We start from the raw sequence: 25,890 nt of genomic DNA on the forward strand, positions 1-25,890 counted from the left end.
GAGATTTGTGAAATGGTGATTTGAATTGGTGAAGCCATGAAAATGTTTAAGAAATTGTGAGGATCTTTTCACTTTGATCTTAATTTACTTTCAATCTGGTCAATTGATTTGTTAAAATATGTTGAGTTTTACAACTAAAGTGAAGATTACATCCAAGATTCAGGGAGGTCAAAGCCCTTGGAAGTTGGGTGCAGATAAATAGGGAAATAATAATATCGGGCGTAGAATTGGAGATTTTAGAGTGACAGACTAAAATCTTCAATTCGACTATTTCATTTGGGTGCTGAAGTGTAGATGTTAGCCCTTAGGCGAGGGGAACGTGGGAGCTCCAAAGTGAGAGTCGGTATCCTCCCAGTCTAGCTGCAAATTCAACAAACAAGCGTAGGATTAGTCAATGTTCTTTATGTCTGGACCAAATGATAAAGAATATGTATGCTCCTATTTGGCACAATATAATTTGAACCAATTCACTTTATCCATTCACTATAATTTCTTGACAAGGAGAATGATGTTTTCTTATATCTATATTGAATATCACATTTAAACTCTCATTAGTATCATTAGTTATTTATTAGTTATTAAAATTATATATTTATTTTAATTATCTATTAGTGACACATAAACAAATTGAACTTCATTGTTGCAATTAAAGTATTGTTTTTCTAAAATCTTAGCTAAAATCTCTAAAATCTTAGTTCGCAGTTCTAAACCACTTCCTGTGGGATCGATATCTAGGACTCCATTAGAGCCCTATATTACTTGAGCGATACATATACTTGTGTTGATAAGTGTGACTTTACATGTATTGAATATTTATTACGTCCATATTTATCTTAGATTTTTAAGCATATATAAAGTCGTCAGTCACATGTCAAACCCAATGTTTCTTATTTATTAGTATTCTTAGTTGTGTTTCCCATTTGTCACTCTTCCGGTCACATGAGTATGACACACATAACTCTAGCACTTAGCTACAATCTCTTGGCAATAATTGTCCATCTTCAATGTATATAATGATTTACCCTACTATGGGGGCTAAGATTCATAAAATCAATGCACTCTCACCAGCGCCAGGAAAACAATATCGTCGTCAGACCACCATTGCTCTGCTTACACTATCACTATCATTTGATCATCACCACTCGACAACAACCGCTATCATTGGATCACTGTAACCTAGATGGCACCTACGAACTCCCACCGTAGTTGCATGGCCAATGGTGATGCTACTACCACTACCACAATTATTGGGTCACCATCTTCGGCCCCTACTGCAGCCATACCATTAGTGCTCGTCCAGAACGATGAGCCACATCCATTATTATTGGACCTCAATGCCCAACTGACAAAGCAGTTGGCACTTTCATCACTAGGTCATTACCATCGTCATCCAATCTTCGTTGCTCGGCCACCATCGTCACCGCCGCCGAACTTCCGTCTTCGGGTCGCTGCTACTGACGATGTTGGCACTTTATTTTCTGACACAACCTCAATCAACGGTCTTCCTTCACAAAAATCGGGTTGCCGCCACTTCCCTATCATTTTATGTCGCTCCCCTAGCAAAATTCACGTCTATAATCCCTACTTATGTAATATTATTTTCAGCTATTCAAGAGTCGTTAAATTATTGTAACTCGTCATCGTGGAATAGTTTGAAGTGGGTTAGGCCCTGTGGTTTTTACCTTTTTAGTTTTTTAACGTAAAAACTTCTGGTAATTTCTCTATCAGTTATTCTTATATTTTTGAGTGTATGTCGGATCTTCATACAACACTCGGGCATTAATATATCACTCTAGCGCCGTGAATTTACCTGCACACAATAATATAAAAAAAAACCAATATTTTAACTTTTAAAAGTGGAATACACCTTTTTATACCCTATATCTATATAAAGACTAAAGTTTAGATGTTAAATATGGGGATACATAAGAGTTAAGTGGTATGTATGAAAATTTTAAATATGTTTAAATGTTGTATTACATTATAAGTAATAAATTTAAATTTATACTATACTCATTTTAAATAAATATAAAAATTTAAGACTCATCATTATAAGAAAATAAATATGAATATCTTAACCCAATTTTTCCTAACTTCAACATCATCCTTACAGCATATTTGTTTTGTTTAGAAAAAATTTCAAGAAAATGTCAAATTGTGAGACTTCTTCCATTGAATTTGATGCCACATTGATAGACAAACACGCTAAAGTAATAATACGATGTCAATTTAGGGTTTTTCTTGTAAAAGAAATTGTTAGACAGAATGGAGTTTGATGGGCCAACCAATGGGGAAAATGAGAAAGGGTAAAGAGATGGGAAAATCATTCCCTGCACCCACTCATATTTTTTTAACAAGATGATGTAATAGAGCACGGCTCAATTCTGATTTATTTGTGAATCACAGAGAAAGAAAGAGATAAATGAACAGTAATGAAGAGCAATCTGTCTTGTTTTATTCATGAAATGATCTTTTTATTTCTAAGGAAAAGTATATAATATGTTGATGTGACATTTTTGTCTTTACTTTAATGGAGTTCTCAGAGATATTTTAGATATTTTACATGCATGAACTTATTGCTCAGCTACTATCTGGCTCGTTCAACTGAGTTCATATGGCTTCGGCTTGACAAAGCAAGTTTGATTGTCGAGTCTTAGTTGGTGTACCAATATGTCGAGATTGTTTGGCTTCAGATCGGTAAGATTGGCTCGGTTGGTTGAGTTTGTCTAGTTGTCGATATGCTTCTTCATGTTGGTTGGCTTGGATGCCTCTTTCTCTCGTTTGTTATGTAGCGACTTGGATTTGAGTCGTTCGTTCTCTTCGTGACTATATCAGTTATAGCCTTGCTTGTTTTGGCTCCGCCGACTACGTCCGATCAAATAAGTAGGTCTTCAGGTCTTCTATATGTGGTCTCTCATTTGTCACAATAATAAATTATTAAATTTGTTTTGAGTTCAGTTTAATATGCAGAAATTGAAACTAATTTTATATTATAATTATTTAAAATAAATTCAATAATTTTAAATTTTATTATAACAAAAGTTTGATAAAAATATCCTAGCATATTTTACTTTCATATTTAATCATTTCATACACCTAATTAATATGTGCCAAAATTTATCTCAATTTGTCTAGCTATAAGTTTACTCGATTGAGATGTACAACTAAATAAACATTTTAACGTCCTGAAATTTCCGCAATATGATGAATTCGCTTGACTTAGTGTAAATTCGCAAAGATTAATATCTAAGTACCCAATTCTAGTGAAATAAGGTCATACACATCATATGTGTCGCGTACTCCGGCCTGTTAGTTGACATCTACGGTATAAGAGCCCTTAGATAGGAGGTTTGAATCCCCTCTGGCACGGTTGGCGTTAAGTAGGCAGTACTCGAATTGTTAGACACAGTAGGAGTGGTTGGAGGCTCATATAATAGTCTGTGGTCATTCCTTTTAAAAATAAAAGAAGTCCATACACATCATATACTTTGTAAGGAACCTTGCAATCTACTTTTTTATTTAACTTAATGTGTAATTTTTCTTGTACTGCTCAAATTATGGTCTAACATATAAATAAAATTGATGGGAGATCTCGGGTTAACGCGATTTCTTGTGCTTGAATCTATTACGATTGTATATCAAATTACCACCATAAGAATTTGAGAAAAACATATACGTGAATAAGGCGTAAAGACGAATAGATCTTCGAGGCCTCGGAGACCCATGAAGCGAACTAAGTTCACCTCTAGAAGTGGTCAAACTAAGTCTACCTGTCAAAGTGATCGAACTGAGCTCACAGTCGAAGTGGTCTGACTAGCCCGGGGCAAACCCGCCATATTTTTTATGTATTTACATATTTACCAGGTAAGTGTAACAACAAATGAATGAAATTATAATATTAAGTTTGTTTTGAGAATTGTCATTGGAACTAAAATAATGATCGTAATTAGTTGGATTGTTTCTAGAAATAACATTATTAAAAATAGATAAAACATGATTGAAATCATGATTCTTAGCATTACAAGTTTTCGGAGGAACGAAAAACAAATCATACAGAATCAATCAACGGATTAGAATTTACATTAAATCGAGGGAGGGCGAAAAGAAAAGAAATCCAATAACTTGATAATTAAAGCTTCTTTCAACTAAATATTCGGCGATTTGTGGGTCGACGAAGTCGCCGATGAAAGGCCAGTCGTCGAGATCGCCGGGAGGAAGATTCCGGTAACTGTCTTCTGGGTTGATAATTAATCTTGTCCGGAAACTAATTATAATTAACAAGGTGGTTAGAGTAATAAGAAGGATGGGAGATGAGAAGAAAATGACAAGGAGAAGCTCTATAGCCATTGAGAAAATTCGGTGAAGGAGCTCGTTATGGCTGAATGGGATTATATCTGTAAAAATTGAAGTTTAGGAGTTAGATATGTAAATGCATAGGAGTTGAGTGGAGTGCATGTACGTAATCTAAAAGTTAGGGTATGTCGAGCTGCACCAGTTGCATGAATTCCTTTTTTTGGGGTCACACAAATTCTATGATAACTAGCCATGAAATAAGCAAGACTTTTATTTTTTTCCTTAGTTTGAAAATTGATGGGGTGAAAGTGTAAATTTTGAATAATACATATGTATAGAAAAAGATGGATTAAAATGGTCGAAATGTTATGTTAGCAAACAATTTAGAGGTCATTTGGTTAGAGATATTATTTTAAATTACTTTGATTTTATCTCAAATCAAATAATGAACATAAAATAATAAATTTCTATGTTTCATTTCAAATATGCTACATTTCAATTACATTATGTTATTTTTCCAACCAACCAAATTATATCCCTTTGCAATTTAGGCGCTTGGTATGCCTTTTTAATGTTTTACTTTTCAAACCTTTAGAATACTTTTTTTAATGTTTTGCATTGCCACATTAATGTTTGCCTATTGCTTTCATAATTTCTTTTTTAGCTCTATAACAATAATTGTAAATATATCCCTAAGAGTCTAATTGAAGAAGGCTAACCAAGCAGAACATCAGTTTTGGAAGAAAGGTGTTATCTGACTTCTAGGGGCATGGTAGCCTCCCATTGAGTCTTGTCTCATAGGGTCGACTTCCAGGGATATTGTATTTTCTCGTATAGTCTTGCCTCTTGGGCTTGACTTCCAAAAACATGGTACCTTCATATTGAGTCTTGCCTCCTGGGTTTGACTTCCAAGAGTATCGTATTTTTCTATCGAGTATTTCAAGTCTTGTCTCTTAGGCTCGACTTCGAATGACATTATAACTTCTCATCTAGTCTTGCCTTTTGGGCTCGAATTCCAGGGGTATTGTATATCCTCATCGAGACTTGCCTTTTGGGCTCGATCAGGGGCATGGTAGCTTCCCATCGAGTCTTGCCTCTCTTGGGCCCGACTTTTACGGGCATGATAGTTTCTCATCGAATCTTGCTTGTTAGGCTCGACTTTCAGGGGTAGCATATGTTTTTTTTTTTTTATTTATTTATTTAAGTATGGTTGCAGTCACACTTAAAAATAATATTTTATAACTTGCTAGTTGTTGTTTTTCAATCTTTTGCCCCCCGGCAGGGTCGTTTTCCACAAGAGCTTGTAAAGCAATATATGTATCGAGCCTTGAAGAGATTAGGTTCTTGATCTAGTTGTAGAGGTACTCCAGTACAATGAGGGAGCGCTGAGAAAGTGCTATTTGCGATGAAGATTGGCCTCAGCCTAGGAGCGGTTTTCAAGGACTTGTTGTCTAAACAAAATATGGGATAACTACCCTACGACAGTCGTGTCTGAAATTTTAACATGAATGACCTTTTAAGACTGCAGTGAAGGTTGCCCCTCCCTCAGTCTTGAAGACTTTATGTCTGAATAGGATGTGAGAAGACAACCCAACTATAATCGTTCCTAAGACGTCGATGTGAACAACTTTTTGAGATTGCAGTGAAGGTTGCCCCTCACATCGAAGAATGCTTCAGAGATGATCTTCGAGATGCAAAAAAGGTTCTTCCACCAGTTGGATGATGTACATTATTGGGAAAGGATGTAATGGCTTAGCGTCTCAGAGTTGAAGACAGTGTCAAACGGTGCTTCGTTTCTCACAGACACCGCTAAACTAATGTGTGCTAAAAAATCCATGGTGATAGTGTAATTGATTATCATCTTAACATTGCACGAGAACTCAACACACATTTAGGTGACAGAAAACAATCAGTCAAGATGCCAAAAGTTTTAACGTAGAAAACCCGTAAAGGAAAAAAACAATGGGTCTGGCCCAGTTGAAGAGATCTACTATTAACTGAAGATTACAAGTAGAATCCCTTGTCCCATAGGCGGGAAAATATTGCAAAGTCTCCCGAGTTATAACATCGATGCGTGGAGAAACTTGTCACAAGAATCAATGGGGATAGGAGCGACCAGCAAATGGTGGTCAACAGTGGTCGATGATGGTCAACGGTGGCATGAGTGATGTTGGACTTGAACTACTTCTCCACCCTTCAAGCTCTCGTCCAAGCTTCAAGCCCCATCTTCATGAGAGAGAAGGGGCTCAATTCATAAAGTTTGGTTGAAATTAATGAAGAAATATAAACCACTTTGATCGAACGACTCAAAGGGTTACCCTCAATTAGGGCATTTGATGGACATTTGGCTGTCTTAATGATGTGGAAGTGAGCAATCTTTAGCTCGTCGGATTCATCTTATCAAGACGCTTGATTTGATCATAAGCTCACCAAATTCGCCTTTCGTTTGACTTCTAAATATGCTTGAAAAGCTTTCAAAAGTGATTTGATGGCTTGATTTGAGTTTGATTTGACTTAAATTTGACCAATTTTGGTATCATTGAGTCCCTATCGTCGAGCCGATCAGTTTGATTGTAAGCTTGCTAAAATCGGAGCTCTATATGTCTCACAATTGAATTTTAAATATTTCTTGTTCAAAAAGTCGTCTCAAGATCCGTGTCATACTTCAAAATGTGAGTCAAATGATAGATCTACTGATGACGTATCATATGTGTGTGTGTGTGTGAGTGAGAGAGAGAGAGAGAGAGAGAGAGAGAGAATCCATAGAAAAATCTTGTGTTTTCCTTACAAGTTCAATGTTATTGTACATTCACACCACAATAAACTCTTGTGCTTTTATGTTTATGCCATAGAATGTAAGATTACAAATTAATACACTTGTAATAGGGGGTGAAGATAACAATTAACTGATAATAATTTTAATGGTGGTCAAACTATGTCAATTAAATGTTGGTGACAATCAAGTGAATGTGGCCATATAACAATCTAGCATGATATTTGAAGGATGAAAGTCGAATAATAGTAGCCAAATGATAGTTGACGTCACTAGCAGTCAAGCAAATATGGACTAACAATAGCATTGATGAGAAGATGATCAATGACAACAGTCAATCAATGATGTTCGAACGACGACGAATTGGTGAAGATGATTAGGTTATTGTTTTCGCTATTAGTCATCACTGGTATACGTAAACAAAGTTTTAGAGCTCTCCATTTCTCTAAGCTCATTACAAACTAAAGTTCAAGTTTTCTTTATATAGAGAATGAAATTCTTTTTTATAATTTTTTAGAATGATATTTGAATAAATTTAACTACAATTTCAAAGTATTATATTGGACACTTCATATTAATTTCCTTAATCACATGTTATTCCTTCGGTGTTTAGTAACCTCGTAATTGAGTATTCTTGAGGCTATTTGATTCATCTCATAAATCATTTCACATGGGCCTTAATAATTGAGGCGTGATTATATTTATACAATTAATGATAATGTACTTTCAGAAACTAAGTTGCTTTCATAAGACATGATCGAGGTTCCTAAAGTACTTGCCCTAATGGATAACACTGTTTTGATATGACTGTATGCATAGAATTGACATTTACATACATGCGTACACCTAAGTTTTATGCATTTATATATATAACACCTAAATTTTATTTTTCTTTACATTTCTACAATCCAAAATTTTCATTTCACATCAAAAATGTCACCATTTAAACTTTTAAAAATTATTATAATTATTCGTTTATATTGTCTTTTTAACATTAGTTGAAGTAAATTTGCATTTTGGAATTGGATATGAGGCCTTGATATGTTCAAAGATATATGCAAGCAGCATAAGAAATTAATAATTTATGTTATTCCTTGGTTATTTAAAAATTTTATTTTATTGATACCTGACACCTACTAGAGCTGTCAAGCACGAGCAGTTCAGACAAATATACGTGATTTATCGATAATACCGGTGGTATTGGGTTGGAGTCTGGTTGTCGATCCCACGGGGAACAAGATGAACACAATTTAGAAAGTTCTAGCCTACAATTATTAGTCCAAGCATGAAAAGTTTCAGTTTTGGTTCAAGTAAACTGTCTACCATTTTTTTTTTTTTTTTTTGCAAAAAAAATCTTATCTTAATTAAGTGAAGAGACTTATGTGAGAGAATGATTCTCCTCTGATATGAATCATAGAAAACTAAATTTGATGTAAGTGTCAATAGTAGGTAACTAACAGGAAGTACCCTCTTTCTCATCAACTTTCGATGGAATTAAGAAAGTTAATGAATTTCACTAATGAGTTCTCTACACTTAGTGGAATTCTATAATTCAACATTTCCTAACAAGTTAGCATTAAATCTTGAGCAATGTCCCTATTCTCAGAACTTAATGAAACTAATCTCAAATGTTTAACTAAGGATACTTTCTTAACACAAAGATCACACAATAAGTTAACAAAACAAGCGGTCAGTTTGCATACAAACAAAAATATGTGAGAGATTAATTTTCACAGTAACACCACATTGCACAACTCAAAACATCCATCAAAACCTAAAATTTCTATTCACCAAATCAAGAGAGAATCAAAAAGTTTAGTTCCTAAGCATGCACGGAGTCCATATTTTGATTCATTAAACAAAAACAAAATACAAGTTTGATAGAGAAAACAAATAAGTATGCAGTGAAAGATCTCCACAATCTTGCTCCCAGTCTCCTCCAATGCTTCTTACTGAATTATACACAAGTTCTCTGCACAATGTCCCTCTCACACTTACAAAGATGGCTCAGAAAAATAAAAGTACCCAAATCTTTCCCCGGAACGAGAGAAGTAAAAATGCTAGAGAACCACCCCTCCATCTTTTTTAGCATTGTTTTTTTATGTCAAGTGCATTTACTGATGGATCGTCAATCCAACGGCTCTAGCTTTTCATTACTTCGTCCCTTGGGACCGCTGCGTGAGAGAAAGCGTCCTTTAACTCCCTTTAGCGTGTTTTAACAAAATGGGGGCTCAAGCGCCCATGCTGGGCGCAAAAGCGCCCGGTCCATGGTTTGCGCTAAAGGCACCATGGGCGCAAAAGCGCCAATGCTGGGTGCAAAAATGCTCAACTCACTAAATAGGAGATTGACGCACTTGGAAGTAATGGGCGCAAAAGCAACCATGCTTGGCGCAAAACCACCAGCTCTTCGTGTGCTTGTTTTATGCCCAACTTGCCTTCTACTTGCACAAATCATGCAAACAACCAAAAAAATATAAAAAGAAACATTAAAAATGAAAAATATTAACATAAACTAAAAGCAAATTAGTCGCATACTAAACACATGCCTCAAAAACATTAAAAATAAAAAAAAAAGTTTTGGCGGCGAATATGAGAAGTTTATTTTATTGATAGATGTTTGAATTTTTATGGCAAAGTTTTAGCAATATTTTCGGTTGATAAGCCCTTACTAAGGAGCGTTTTTTTCTGTCCGGATTCCTGACGTAGCTCTACGTGCGAATCAAGTTATTTCAAATTATTTTCAATAATACCGAAATAATCCAGAAATAACCCGCAGTCTTTATTTTTGGGATATTTCTGAGTTATTTCAGTATTATTAAAAATAACCTGAAAATTACTTAGAAATAACTTGGTCCGCACGTAGAGCTACGTTAGGAGTCCGCACAAAATTTTTTTCTTTTACTAAGGGCTTAAATGAGTGGAGTTGACCTCTCGACCTCTCAACCCATCTAAGGCTTAACCTTGAGTTGGATTAATTCATCAATTTTTTTCTCTTGAGCTCGAGCTTAATTTTATGAGTCCGGGTCAAACTTATTACAAAAAAGAAAAAAATAGTATTAATTCAATCTAATTTTATAACTAAATAATAAATACAATAATTAAATTTATGGAAAAAAAAAGCCACTTGTTATAAAATTTAAAGATATATATTTTTAAAATTCATATTTTTAATTTGATTGAATATAATCAAATTAATTTAAACCCGCCGGTCTCTTGCTATTAACTCACTAACAAACTTAAATACGCATCCTAACCCCTCATTGTATACTAATCTTACGGAAGATTTACATGCACAGCACTCCTCAATCCTCATGTATTTAATCGTCTGCCACTTCAATATCATTTTATACAAATATCCATATATCGCCTTATGCATAAAAATGTGTTCTTGCTTTTTAAAAGTTATAATAAAAATATTTATAAAGTGACATGAAATATTCAGGTGGTACAAATATAAAAAGTACTAAGTATATGTGTTATACATGCAAATACAAAAGGAGTCAGTGATACGTAGCCCTAGTCTTATTTGGATCCTCATTAATTAGCCCTTTTTTTTATTTATGTCAGGCTTTCATTCCTAATCATAAATATATAACAATATAAATTAATAGGTTGTAAATTAGGCAAATTTGTTAAGTGGTCATGACACATAAATGGGAAATGTAAATATTGCAGTCGATGTGAAAATATATTTCAAAATAAATAAATCAATAAATTTATCTTTTCAGGTTCTTTTCTATCATGTAAAATTATTTCTTGTATGCACATGCGTTCCTACTAGATCAAGAATAAAGTATATAGTTGGATTATCATAAAGGAAGATTTACATTCATACCATTCAGTTCCCGTGCATTTACATATCTAACACCTAAACTTCAATTTTTATATACATTACCACAGTAACAAACATGAAAAGGTATATTTCCCATTTAAAAAATTAAAATGATGGTATGTAAGATGTGATATGATAGATTTGAATGGAAAAAACATAAAAGATAATGTTTAGGTGTTAGATACTTCAATAAGTAGGAATTGGAAGGTATGATTTGTTGATTTGAACATTTTAAGTAACACAGCAGCATTTGGAGCACTATTTGTCAACAATTATAACATAGTTCTAAATAGTGTGATTAGTTACATGGACAGAGGTAAAAGCATTCTTCTCTCCCTTTTCTTAGCTAGCTTTCTGTGCCTGGACATCCACAGGCATGTAGGAAGAAGGATTCCCAAAAAAATAATAAGAAGAGAGAACCTGAGAAATTTTAAATACAGGCTAACAATGGAGGCTAAAACCAATAAAAGAAATAGGAAGCCCCATAGAATGGCCTTAGCAACATCTTGCCTGCAAAATACATGTAAATTTTCATGCTAAGAGCTACGTAGTAGGAGCAAATGCTGGTTCTAAAAGAAGTATCATGGAAAAAATGGAAGTGTAAACAAGGATAACAGAACATAACCAAGGACAAATTTCTGATTTACAGCTTCTCCAACTGCAAGTAAAAAAGAACACGGGTACAGTGAAAAGAGGAAAAAGGTTAAGCTGATCATACATAAAAATTAATCATTTTTCATTTTATAGCATAATTTATCTCATAAATAACCAATAAAAAAAGGTTTATCAGGTCCTGAATTGATGAGCTTCTTGGAATCAAATCATGCTTTAGGAGAGTCGGACAAAATAAGAAATTGGGTGTAGAATGGCATTTATGACTAGTGGCACCAATAGGACTGTCAATAACTGACATGAAAGAAATCGAAGGCTGCCCGACCTAACACAAGCAATGAACTAAGGGGCCATTTGTGATCGCTGTTGTTTTTTATTTTTTATATTTATTTTGTTATGTTTATATTTTGATTTGAAACAAAGTATGTTTGGGATATTTGATTAAGATATGATTATTTTTAAAATATTCAAAACATCTAAAAGTTATATCAAGTGTTTTAAAAAATAATAGAGATAAAAAAATAAAAATATATAAAAAACACAATAATCAAATATGCTTTTAAAAAAAAAAAAATAAAGAAAAAATAAATTTGATTCAAAAAAAGCCCTAAATAAAATGCGCTCCAATTTCCTGCTCAAAGGAAGCACTTTAAAGGTATAGTAATATTGATATGAAACATTTTAAATGAATTTTGAGTTTCAAAATTTAAAATCTCTCAAGGATGTTTAAATGTCGTAAGAAAGCTTTTCAATATCACCTACCAATAAGGTATTTTTCTTAATTATTTTATAATGATTTCACCTCATTTTATCGATTGAAGCAAGCAAGGGTTTGTGCTTTCCTCACTCATAGAAAAAAGCCATTATGTACAGATTATGCTTGCCTTTCTCAGAACAATAAATTACCTATAGTCACCTTTCGGGGCATGTGTAGGATAAAAGCCCGTGCCGACCATTCTTAATGTAGTGGGAAATTCCCCTTTTGTATTTTGTTTCTATATTATCATAAAACATATGCTAATACACATTGAAATTTGGAAATCCTTTGCCCGCCTTTCTTAAGGCTGGGAGGATATCTTTGCCTGAGAGTTACATAAGTGAGCTATGTGAATGTTGTTAGAAGTGGAGCCCGGTTCGACCTCCCTCTTCCGCTCCTGCGATCGTGAATCGCGATCTCCCGCTACCGCTACAGATCTCCCGCTCCCGCCTCCTCCATTTCGCGAATCGTAGCGACTCTTCACGCTCCCACACATGCGAACTGTTCCCGCCCTTTCTCGTTTCATGAATGTCGCGCCTTCGGTTCACGATTAAAGAGGGGCGCACGGCTCTCCTTTGGATGTGAAGTCACGGTGTTCTTCTTTGGTTTCCTCGGGATAGAGGAAGGTTTCCTTGGGGCAAAGGAAGAGAAGTGCAAGAAGTAGTTCTTTGCGGCAGAATGAAGAAGAAAGAAGAAGATTGTTCTCTCTAGGCTTCCTCGTGGTGGCTTGTGACAGAAGAGAAATTGGGTTTATTTCTCTTGTACGTGTTTCTTCTTCGTTGTTCTTGCTCTTAGGTGAATCTTGGTGAAAAGAGAAAGAGCAAGTGAGAAATCATGTAATTGGCGTTGTGATTAAACTGGTGTACATTTTCTCAATTAGTAAAATCCTCTGCAACTCTGTGGATATAGGCAATTTGCCGAACCACGTAAATCTGTGTGTTCTTTTGGTGTGAATTTTCTCGTGTTATTTTATCGCTTCGTCGTCGATCATTTTAAATTTCATATATCACAACATCACAACAACTAGTATCAGAGTCAATGGCTACAGACGAAGTGAAGATTTCAGGGATCGAAAAGTTCGATGGCACAGATTTTAGTTATTGGAAGATGCAGATAGAGGACTAACTCTATGGGAAGAAACTCTATCTTCCGTTATTGGGAAAAATACCTCAAAGGATGGATGAGACTGAATGGAATTTGTTGGATCGACAGGTTCTGGGGGTTACTCGATTGACCCTATCGAGGTCCGTTGCACACAACGTCGTCAAGGAGAGGGCGACTGCAAATCATATGACAACCCTGTTAGGTATGTATAAAAAGTCATCGGCGAATAACAAGGTATATCTGATGAAAAAGTTATTTAATTTGAAGATGACGAAAGGTACGTCTGTTGTACAACACCTGAATGATTTCAATACCATCACAAATCAATTATCGTCTGTGGAAATTGAATTTGATGATGAGATACGTGCACTGATCTTGTTGGTTTCATTGTCAAATAGCTGGGAAGCTATGAGGATGACTGTCAGTAATTCTGCAGGTAAATCTAAACAGAAATTTGAAGATATTCGTGATTTGATTTTGGCTGAGGAGGTGCGCAGAAAAGACTCTGGCGAGATCTCAGGTTCGAGTTCGGTACTAAATGTTGATTCCAGAGGGAGATCACTTAACAGAAACTCAAACAGGGGAAGATCAAAATCAAAGAATAGAAGCAGGAGCAAGTCAAGACAAACAAGTAATTTGCTGGAATTGTGGCAAAACTGGCCACATAAGGAGAAACTACAGGAATCTTAAGAAGAATGAGATTGACAGTGCAAATGTGGTAACTGAAGAATGACATGATGCACTACTGCTGACAGTTCATAGTCCTGTTAATAACTGGATATTGGATTCAGAAGCTTCGTTCCATACAACTTTCCATCGGGAATTGATGCTGAATTATGTTGCAGGTGACTTTGGAAAAGTATATCTGACAGATGGATAAGCTCTGAATGTGGTAGGAATGAGAGATATTGACATTGCACTTCCAAATAAAAACAATTGGACTCTGCAAAAGGTCAGACACATTTATGAACTGAAGAAAAACCTCATTTCTGTTGGGCAGCTTGATGAATGTGGACATTCAGTAGTTTTCTCAAATAGTATCTGAAATGTTACTAAAAGAAAATTGGTACTGGCTCGGGGTAAGAAAACAGGCAAATTGTATATGACTACTGGTTTAATTAACAGTGTTGATACTACTGTTGCAGAGAGCACAGCAGAGTTGTGGCATTGCAAACTTGATCACATGAGTCAAAGAGGTATGAAGGAATTTCAGCCCAGAGGCAAGCTACCAGAACTGAAGTCAGTTGATTTCAGCATGTGCGAGAGTTGCATTATGGGGAAACAGAGCAAGATCAGTTTTTTGAAAGGTGGCAGAACGCCAAAGGCAGGAAAGCTGAATCTTGTACACAAAGATGTGTGAGGACCTTCTCCAGTGGCATCTCTTGGAGGCTCTCGTTATTACATCACATTCATTAACGATCACAGCAAAAAGGTGTGGGTTTATTTCTTGAAGTATAAATTTGATGTATTCAACATGTTCAAGACTTGGAAGGATATGGTTGAGACAGAGACATGCTTAAAGTTGAAATGTCTGAGGTCTGATAATGGTGGTGAGTACATTGATGGTGGGTTCAAGGAGTACTATGCAGCTCAGAGAATCAGAATGGAGAAGACCACTCCAGGAACACCACAGCAAAATGGTGTTGCAGAGCGCATGAACAGGACCATTAATGAGCGGGCTAGAAGCATGAGATTGCACGCCGGGCTACCACCTACTTTTTGGGCAGAAGCGGTTAGTACTGCAGTTTATTTGATCAATAGGGGGTCATCTGTTCCATTAAATTGTGAATTACCTGAAGAAGTCTGGAGTGGGAAATAGGTAAAATTTTCTCACCTTAAGACTTTTGGTTGTCGTTCTTATATTCTCATTAATCCTGATGCTCGTAATAAGCTTGAGGTTAAGTCAAGGAAGTGTTATTTCATTGGCTATGGAGATGAGGCATTTGGATATCGTTTTTGGAATGATCATAGTCGGAAGACCATAAGGAGCAGGAACGTGGTTTTCAATGAGAATGTTATGTACAAGAACAAATCCAGTACAGTTTCTGAAACAACACTGAAGGAATCTGAGTTAGTAAAACTTGATGATTTACCAGAGGTCACAGTACAGAACAGAGATGCAAGTGACGAGAAGAGTGGATCTGGGGCATCCACTCATATTGTTCCACAGTCAATTTCAGAGCAGTCTACCCTTACAGTTGCAGTTTGCAGGTCAGAAAGGGTCAGACGTTCTCCACAGCGTTATTCTCCGACTTTAAACTATATTCTGCTGACAAATGGTGGAGAACCTCAGAATTATGAAGAAATCTTGCAAGATAAAAATTCGAGAAAGTGAGAGTTAACCATGAAAGAGGAGATGAATTTTCTGCTTAAAAATCAGACTTGGGAGTTAGCAGATCTTCCAACTTGGAAGCAGTCATCACACAACAAGTGGGTGTATCGGGTGAAGACTAAGCATGATGACAGTAAAAGGTACAATGCTAGACTTATTGTAAAGGGTTTTCAGCAGAAGCACGGTATTGATTATTCCGAGATTTTCTCTCTTGTGGTGAAGCTTACAACCATTAGAATGGTACTGTCTATAGTGGCTACTGAAGATCTCTTCCTTGAGCAGTTAGATGTGAAGACAATTTTTCTTCATGGGGATCTTGAAGAAGACATCTACATGTACCAACCTGAAGGGTTCGTGGTACAAGGAAAGGAAGAGTCAGTTTGCAGATTGAAGAAGAGTTTGTATGGCCTGAAGCAAGTTCCTAGACAGTGGTACAAGAAATTTGATAATTTCATGCATAGTGCAGGGCACAGCAGATGTCAGGCAGATCACTGTTGCTCTGTCAGGTATTTTGACAATTCTTATATCATTCTACTGCTATATGTGGATGATATGCTTATTGTAGGTGCTAGTATTGAGGAGATCAATAATCTGAAGGAGCGGATATCAGAGCACTTTGCAATGAAGAATTTGGAAGCTGCAAAGCAAATCCTTGGTATGAGAATTGTCAGAGATAGAGTTAGAGGCATGTTGAAACTCTCTCAGGCTGAGTATGTAAAAAAGGTATTTAACAGGTTTTATATGGATAAGGTCAAACCAGTTGACACACCCTTGGGAAGTCACTTGAAACTCAGCAAGAATCAATCACCCAAGTCAGAGGAGGAACGAGATTACATGAGTAAGATTCCTTATGCTTCAGCTATTGGTTCACTTATGTATGTTATGGTTTGCACCAGACCTGATATTGTCCATGCAGTGGGAGTCGTTAGCAGATACATGAGTAATCCTGGAAAGGAACATTGGGAAGCAGTGAAATGGATCTTGAGGTACCTAAGAGGCTCTGCAGAAATTTGCTTGTGTTTCTCAGGAAAGAGTTCAGAGGTACGGGGCTATGTTGATGTTGATCTAGCTGGAGACATTGATACTAGAAGAAGTACTACATGTTATAGTTATACTATTGGTGGCACTGCAGTATCATGGGGCTCTAATCTGCAGAAGACAGTTCCGTTGTCTACTACAGAAGCTGAGTACATAGCAGCGTCAGAGGCTGCAAAGGAGATGATATGGCTACAGGGCTTCTTGAAAGAATTGGGCAAAAAGGATCAAAATGGCATTCTCTACAGTGACAGTTAGAGTGTCATATTCCTTGCCAGGAATCCAGCATTTCAGTCCAGGACAAAACACATTCAGATCAGGTATCACTTCATACGATCATTGTTGGATGACCGACAGTTGATGCTTGAGAAAATTTGTGGAAGCCAGAACCCTGCTGATATGTTGACAAAGGGTGTTACTCTGGAGAAACTGAAGTTGTTCGCAGCTTCAGTTGGTCTTCTAGCTTGAAGACATGAGTTTTGAGTTGCAGAGGTGGAGGATTCTTGTTTGAAGAAAAGGGCTATGCCGCCAGTGGAGATTCAGTTCGAGGAAGGAGATGTTGTAGTCTGTGTACCGGTCTCCAAGTAGGAGATGTGTTAGAAGTGGAGCACGGTTCGACCTCCCTCTTCCGTTCCTACGATCGCGAATCGCAATCTCCCGCGAACCTCCGCTCCCGCCTCCATTTCGAGAATCATCGCAGCTCTTCACGCTCCCGCACACGCGAACTGTTCCCGCCCTTTCTCGTTTCGTGAATGTCGCGCCTTCGGTTCACAATTAAAGAGGGGCGCACGACTCTCCTTTGGATGTGAAGTCACGGTGTTCTTTTTTGGTTTCCTCGGGATAGAGGAAGGTTTCCTTAGGGCAGAGGAAGAAAAGTGCAAGAAGTAGTTCCTTGCGGCAGAAGGAAGAAGAAAGAAGAAGATTGTTTTCTTTAGGCTTCCTCGTGGTGGCTTGTGATAGAAGATAAATTGAGTTTATTTCTCTTGTACGTGTTTCTTCTTCGGTGTTTTTGCTCTTGGGTGAATCTTGGTGTAAAGAGAAAGAGCAAGTGAGAAATCCTATAATCGGCGTTGTGATTAAACTGGTGTACATTTCCTCAATTAGTAAAATCTTCTGCAACTTCGCGGTGTAGGCAATTTGTCGAACCACGTAAATCTGTGTGTTCTTTTGGTGTGAATTTTCTCGGAATTTTCTCGTGTTATTTTAATTCGCTTCGTCGTCAATCGTTTTAAATTTCATATATCACAACATCACAACAAATGTCTATTGAGGTCACTTGATAATACATACATGAACATAACATAGACACATAAACTAATCAATAAAATAAAACTATAGCTAAAATGTTTAAGAAGTCAAAACTATCAAAATGTGAACAAAATAAACAAACCGAAAAACTAATGATGCATATTTCCATCAGCTCATCCTTAGTCAATAGAGGACTTGAATTAGAATTTGGTTAAGTTGAAGGAAAGTTTGAGCATGAGCACCTACACCGGCTCCTTATAAGCATTATCCGCTTGCTTTGGAATGAAGAGGATTAAGCCTTAGGTCTCATTTCTAACTACAAGATATTCCCTTGTAGAAAAGGAGTAAAAAATGATAAAAATAATGACTTCCCATATAATATGACTTTTAACTTGATTTGATGGCATTTTAGATAGAATCGTGTGCACTTTTATAATATATGCCTTTTAACATTAATTTCATTACACTACAAGGATAAATTCATAACTTATACCGATTTATCTTGTTTCAAGCCTTTTAAAGCAAGCAAACTCATCCTCTAGCCCGAGTCTTAAATGGTTGTTGTTAGATTTGCCCATACTCATCCAACTAAATTCACATTATGTGCATGTGAAATTGGATTAAGAGGTCTAAAAAAGCACATGATAAGAACAAACCTCAAAATGTTAAAAAAAGAAAACAATTTTAAATATAGAAAAAAAAAACAAAGCCAAGAAAAACTAGAAAAACTAGACATATTTTGTCAATTCCCTTGTAACCAATTAAACTGGCCTTCTGCCACAAAACTAGATCATTCGCATTAGTCTGGGTTGCAAAGGTGATGAAAGGTAGATTCTACCAAATACTCAAATTTCTCCTATCAATCATGATTAATATGATTATGATACATGCCAATTAGTGTAGGAATGCTCCACCTTAGTTTGTGTGCCAAGAGAAATAGCCAACAAATCAACGAAAGTAAAAACATCAGGCTCCATACTGCAGATCTAGGTGAAAAAATAACTCATCAAACTGATCTTAGGGTTGGCAGAGAAAATAATAAAGCTCCATCCCACAACGAACTCATATAAAGTGCATACACCTCTCGCCATCATGAGGCGCAAATTCAAGAGTCCAAAATGCAAAACCTTAGGTTGATTACAAAACCTCAGTAACAGGAGGAACTCTATAGAAGGATGTGCTAAAATAAAAAATCCACACATCCATGACTAACACCATTATCAAATAATTCTAGGAATCCACTCTAAGAAAATTGCCTCTATTTCAAAAAAATAAATACTTATAGATGTTAGTACGCTAATACCCAACAACAGGTGCAATCATGATAAATCGGCACAAGAGAGATTCTATTGACTGTTTTTCCAATTAAACCGCATCATTTGAGAGTATGCTCAAGCTTAACTTAGCTGCATTAGTTTGCAATACCAAACTGGGACACACATCAACACCATCAAAAGCAGACATAAATGAATGATTCGTAATGCATCTAAATGCCCCCTCCATGCCATCAAAACAACACAAAAGGGTACCGGAAGCGATGCCAAAATTTAGACCTCAAAAGTGAACAACAGGATGATGAAATATAATCGAGCCAGTTGTGACATGCAGTCAGATTTCTCAGGAGTCAAAAAAATTCCTAGATAAGCCTTTCAACTTGGGCTATTAGAAAAAAAAGAGTGACAAATGAATAAGCACAAAAAGTAGCAAGGGTTTTGGAGTGGTTAGGTAAAGGTTTTCAGGTTCATCATGAAATTTCCTCCAATCACTTTCGCTATATACAACTGAAAGTTTTGAAGGAAGAAAATTTACAAAAAAAGAAAAGAATTGAGAGAATAACCAAGAAAGAGAGAGAGTGAGAGAACATGGCTTCAATAAAAGTCCGTCCGTGCACCCCCAGCTCCCATAATCAATAAAAAGAATAAAAATCGCGAATTGAATCGACAATTAGTTTCCGATAGATAAAATATTGTCAGATCAAGTGCCACATTGAATAAAAGATAAGCAACAAGTGCAAGGGATTGAGCTCCATGGATTGGTAGGCAACTAAAACTTAGTTGACAAACGGCGTGGCCTACAAGCTAAGATGGCTTGTACCTTGGGTGATTTGTTGGGATCACTTTTAAAAATGGGAGATCTTGAGCTATTAAATGTAATGAAGGTTGATATGGTATATGTTAGAATAAAAACAGTGTATTTTTTATTGATACAGAGAGAGGTGTATATACCCATTACATGATCAAATAGAAAGGAAAAAAATAAACTCAATATATAATAAAAATAAGAAAAAAAATAAAACAGAATAAAATAGAAAAAGGAAGGAAATCAAAGGAAATAACTCGAAATAATTAGAAATAAATAATGGCTATTATTGGCCATTAAAATATTTTAATAGTATATCTTGTGGGCGTCCAAAAGGAATACAACCTAGCTTAATGAACTTGCAAGTTGTTTGTAGGGCGGACGTGCTCCAAAAAAATAGCTAGACCGACAATGAAAGAATAACGTTCTATAGGCTAACTCATTTTATATGTTCCAGATAGTGCATGTATAGCACGAATGTACTTTAGGAAGACTAAAACCATCCTTGAAGAGAAGGATATCACCCAAGCAGGTTCAAATCTTATTAAGATAAGTTTAGGAGGAAATCTACTCAAGCAACGCAAATATGCACTAAAAGGTCTTTGAGTGAACTTTATCATATTCATCGAGCAAAATGTACAATTTGCCCGCTTTTCAATATCACTTGTCAAATTTGAAATGACAAATGGATGTCCATGATCATATCCACAAGTTGAAATTTGAATTTTATTCACATTTTACCTCTCAATTTAATATCTATAAATGTTTATGGGATTTAAAAGTGAGGGTGTCTCCTCATCCTTTAGCATCAATCTCCCTAGAATTGTAATTTTCTATCGATTTTGTTATGGATCATAGCTTCAAAGTGCTGGTTGGCTTTGAGTTTGTTCTACATGAAAAAAAAGGTTCAATCACATAGATCAAAAATAAGGTCAGAAGGCACTGTTGAAAAAGGCAATGCCACAAAAAATGAGGTCAACAAACAAATAATTGAGCTCATAAAAGTTTAAGCAGAAGCAAGGGCAGCAACATCAATCAATCACTTGTGCAGGTTGGAAAATGCACAAATAAATAAGGGCAAAGATGATAAGGTTTTATCACAGATGTGAATATTGATGTTGATCATTGGTTGAAATAAGTGGAAGAAGGGATAAAGCCATGTGCTGTCATTTCATCAAGGTTGAAAGAAGAAAATGCAGTGTAAGATAGGCGCAGGCAGAGAAGCAAGTGAGAGCTCAACTACTTCCAATTAAAAGATCGATTTGAATGATGTTTTTGAGGATGATATTACAAAGAAGGGGAAGGAATTTGAGATGGCTTTCCGATGTAAGATAAAATTGGCTAATCCTGAGAAGCTTTGTGTAAGGTCAATGAAGGCCAACACGGAAGAAGGTAACATTGGGGATGATACTATAGTTGGAGACCCTGGCAATGACAAAAAATTTTAATGGCTATAACAATTCATTGATAAGTGATAGAACCCAAATGCATTTGAATGGCCAACTGAAGGCGCGTTCAAGAGTTTAAGCCCTCGATAGTTAAAGTTAATGATGAAAATGCAGCGCCAAACACTGAAGATTATATCGATCAAACTAGAGAAGATGGACGATGACTAAAAGAGCTTATGGAGTTTTGACAAAACATCCTAAATCAAATGCTCAACAAAGATAAAGATGCAACATCTAAGAAGATTTCAAAGGGTCATTCTCATAACAATGGACCTAATACAAGAGGCTCACAAAATCTGCTATTGGATGGTGAGATTGCCCCTGCTTAAAATTGGACATCAGTGAGGATGATCATCAGCTGAAGTGTACAAATTCCCAAATAGAGTTCAAGAAGAATAAGCATGCATACATTATGATCATGGGAATGGAGATTGTTGAAGAGGCGAATAGAAGCATGGAAGGCAAGGCGATTCATGTCGAGCTACATTAAAGAGATTTGAGATATGACAGTAAGCTTAAACAAACAATGAGTACAAGGTTTGCTCAAGTGTCAAGGCAAAGTTTGAACATTTGAGGTAAAAGATCAGCATGATTCAAATATCATAGCCATCTGTTCAGCTCAAATGAACGAGAATCATGTGACTCTAACTCGTCAACATAGAAATTCAATATCACAAAAACATTACTTATGATATAGAGGAATTTGGGTAGTCCTCAACAATAGAAGGATGCAAAGAGAAGTAAAGATTGTTCCTTTGAATGATATATCATATAAAGGCTCTTGAAAGCATAGTTAGAAAAAGTGGAGTAAATTATGGTTTGTTTGCAATGTATGAAGTCGTTTCTAATTTTATAGTGGATGTAATTGTTTGAGAACTTATATTAGTAATGAAATGAAATATAAATATATTATTAAGAGTCATTTATTAGCTTAACTGAAAAATATTAGTGTGTTTATGCTCATGATAATTGAATCATCTCTACATTTGACATCTCCATGTGAATTTTCCCTTTGCTTTATTTAATGTCTGCCTATAGTGCTCTTGATAAATTAGCTCAGGCCAAAGACAATAAATACTTATCATATGGAGAGAGGAGTCTCTTTGTGTAAAGCATGTAAGAAGAGAAGAATGGAATGAAAATAACTTGCACCTCCTAGAGGGAGGCTAGGTGACACTGTAATAATGCATGAAGCATATGAAAATTCCATAAGCATTTTCTTAACATAATGGTGACCAGATGAAGTAGGCTTATTTGCACTCAACCAAGGGCTTTTATATTCAAGCACTTCTGTGGATGAGTAGCTAAAATGTTATGTTGGTGAGTTTTCCTGATAAATAGTTTCTAAATATATGAGTAGATTTAAATTAAAGAGAATACTGAAATGGGTGTAAGTTTTGATGGTTCCCAAGGAAAATCCTATTTTTAGTCATTTTTAATGTAAAGTGGCTACATTAATAATGTCTTGGCGCAAAAAACAAATATTATAAATTTATAATTTATCATTTTATATACATAAAAAGTGCTATAATCCCTCCCGCAATTGGTTAATTATCTTTTGTTTTTAAATCGTCTCTGATGTAGTGCCAAGCTAACACATATATTTTAGGCTTTGGTTTAATTCCAAACAAGAAGAATTCATTGAATTCATATTCAATTCGTCGGTTCAGACAAGCATGCGTCATTGTGACCACTAGTTTGGGCCTCCTGCAAATAATAAAAAAAGACATTACATTGTGGTTTATCTATTGCATTTTCGATACACTAATATCCATGTCAGATCATAGCATGTAGGCCCTTTCAACCATCATCTTAAAAAAGCAACCAACAAACAATTACATCTAATACAACCTTCATCAAAGACAAAAATGACTCTAATTTGTCTAGCAGATCAGGATGCTAAAACAATATCCCTGTACCGCCAAAAAAGTTTGCCATCCTAATTGCAAGAAAAAGTAAAATTGGCTATGCAAAGCACAAAAGAGCATAATCAAAGAACACTGCAATTGCATTCAGAGAAATTGAACATGTACTCATTTACAAACAAGCTAATCAAAATTGTTCAAGGGCAGAATCACACATGATTGCATCTCTAATATCCACCATTGGAATCAACTTCCTTCAAGAAAAGGGTTTTACATATTTAGATTTCCTCATTCCTAGCCTCCCGAGGGGCCTACTATCCAATTTTTTACACTTTCCTAGTCCATTCATCAACCAAGTTTGACCCTTTCCAATAAAGATTTGACAAATAACAAAGCTGTGAGATCCCATAAGCACCAAAACCAACAAAATTTAAACTGAATGACGTTTCAGGTTAAGTGAGATCATATCTGCGGGCAATAATTTGTCTATAGAATCACCTACTTCCATTTTATGATATCGAGTACCTCCAACATCCTGTGATCCATAGAATCGTCTTAAACACTTTTCATCACAAAATAACCCATACAACTAGTAGCCAAAACAAACCATCCTAGTACAGCAGCAAAGTGGCTTCTGCACCGTCGGCAGATTCGAAAATGCAGGTAAAGTTATCAGATCAAAAAATAACTTCAAATCTGAACAAATAAGAAAATGAACATCCAATAAAAGCCGCAAATATTCATGTATGCCATATGTCTCACTATTTCAACGAGAGAATAACTACTCTCTCGCGGATTATAAAATTGGGAAGGGGTGAAAAGAATGGATAAGAACCTGGTGGAAATTTGGGGTTTAGCAGAGAAGAACAAGAGGACGACCCAATACTTGCGCTGCGATCGGATCTGATAGTCTCTAAGCTCCTCCGCGAGCTTCGATCGCTGGATCATTTCCCCGCCGGAAATTTTCTCCCGACTTTGTTGCCGTTGTGCTGACCTGGAGAGATTTCCGTGGCTGCCGGAATCGAGAATCGAAATCTGCGATCACGTTGACAATCGTCCTCAAGTCATTGCAGCTTCGTGTTGGACTACTACGAGGGGTTCGGAACCCTGGCTCTCTGGTCAGGCCGTCGCCATTATTAAGGAACTCTGTAGGGGTTATCTGGTGCGAGTATTTTAATGAAGAGATTTTAGAAATTTAGAGGTTTGGTTTGCCATAAATTAAAAAAATTTAGAGAACTTAGAATATGTGGATTTGGCTCTTTTTTATTTCACAAATTTTAAACTTAACATAAATATTTAAAGTTTTTGGTAGCATTCCTTCTGCATAATTTTTAAGATTTAGGGGTTTTGTTAAATGGTTAAAGTGTCAGAATAGTTTCAGCATAAATATTCGGTATATAGATAATTTTAGACCTATTTTAAAGAGTATGAGGATCATTTTGACATTTTTATAAATTTTGGGGCTAAAACAGACTCATGTAAATAGCAGAGAATCATTTTGGTACTATACTCAATTATAAGTTGTCGATAAGATACTAATGAATTTAGAATTCCTTCTTTAGTTCATTTTCTCTATATTTGAAATTTCTTAGATTTAGTCGTATTGCAAATACACAACTTTACCTAATTTGTTGTCATTGTGCACTTGTGCTGCCATTAGCCGCCTCTTGTAATAGTGGCAGCCACCATTGTCTACGCCACTAGCCGCCATCACCAGCCACCATCCCCGTCGCCTCTTTTGCCACAACCATCACCGAACCCATTGCTGTCACCACCACAAAATGCTTTAAAATACATTATTTTTTCTTATGCTTCGAACTAAATAAAAGTTTTAAAAGTTATATATTTATTTTATAGTAAACCAAAACAATTCCACAATAGGCCAAATATAATTCATTACTTTTGCATTGCATTACCTTTTTAGCCAATCAAATAGCGTTGAGGGAATTTTGAATATGCTTTTAAGGCTATTTTACATTCATTCCAATGTTGTGTGATTCAGACAAATTTAAAATACACAAATTTATGTGTACCTGCCGCACTGCATCCTTCCTATCTTATGCGATCTCAACCCAATACTTTTCTATATTGACCCATTCATAGAACATAAGTCAAGGAGAATGGGTCGAAAAAAAATGATCAACTAAAATAAATTAAATCTAAAATTACATTTTAAAAAATAAAATTATTAAAAAAATTAAATGGAATTAAAAAAAAAATTCTAAAGGAAACTTATAAAACACTTTTAAGGGCTCTTTTGTTTGCTTAAAAAAATGCAATGTTAAAGTAATCTATTGTATATTAAATATTTTAGACTTATTTGATTCGTGTAAAATAAATACAATAGTTTGCATTTTCGCATTTGGTTTAAGGAAGTTGAATTCAATAGAAAATAAGCTCGTTAGGGTTAGCAGTGGGGGACGAATGGCAAGTGGTCGGCAGCTTTTATAGAGTTGTGCTTAGAGTAACTTATAGAGAGTTAGGTTAGTTTGAGGCTTTAGTTGGAGGTGTC

General features: G+C 35.7%; 1 protein-coding gene across 4 annotated transcripts; it reads right to left on the reverse strand.

Moving 5' to 3' along the window:
* Nucleotides 1–8,903: 8,903 nt before the first annotated feature.
* Nucleotides 8,904–24,569, reverse strand: LOC110037649. Of its 4 annotated transcripts, XM_020742356.1 has the most exons (3): nucleotides 24,214–24,564; nucleotides 9,421–9,504; nucleotides 8,907–9,240 (listed from the first exon to the last, which is right to left on the reverse strand). In XM_020742356.1, the coding sequence occupies exons 1-3, from the start codon at nucleotides 24,324–24,326 to the stop codon at nucleotides 9,195–9,197; spliced, it is 243 nt and encodes an 80-aa protein (XP_020598015.1). In that variant the 5' UTR covers nucleotides 24,327–24,564; the 3' UTR covers nucleotides 8,907–9,194. The 4 variants fall into 4 exon arrangements, 2 of the variants coding, with proteins under 2 accessions (XP_020598010.1, XP_020598015.1); XM_020742351.1 differs by having other exon boundaries at nucleotides 8,904–9,504; nucleotides 24,214–24,565; XR_002295354.1 differs by lacking the exons at nucleotides 8,907–9,240; nucleotides 9,421–9,504 and adding an exon at nucleotides 11,081–11,408 and having other exon boundaries at nucleotides 24,214–24,569.
* Nucleotides 24,570–25,890: the final 1,321 nt, after the last annotated feature.

The sequence above is a fragment of the Phalaenopsis equestris genome, unplaced genomic scaffold, assembly GCF_001263595.1.
Source record: "Phalaenopsis equestris unplaced genomic scaffold, ASM126359v1 Scaffold000002, whole genome shotgun sequence".
Classification (NCBI taxonomy): domain Eukaryota; kingdom Viridiplantae; phylum Streptophyta; class Magnoliopsida; order Asparagales; family Orchidaceae; genus Phalaenopsis; species Phalaenopsis equestris.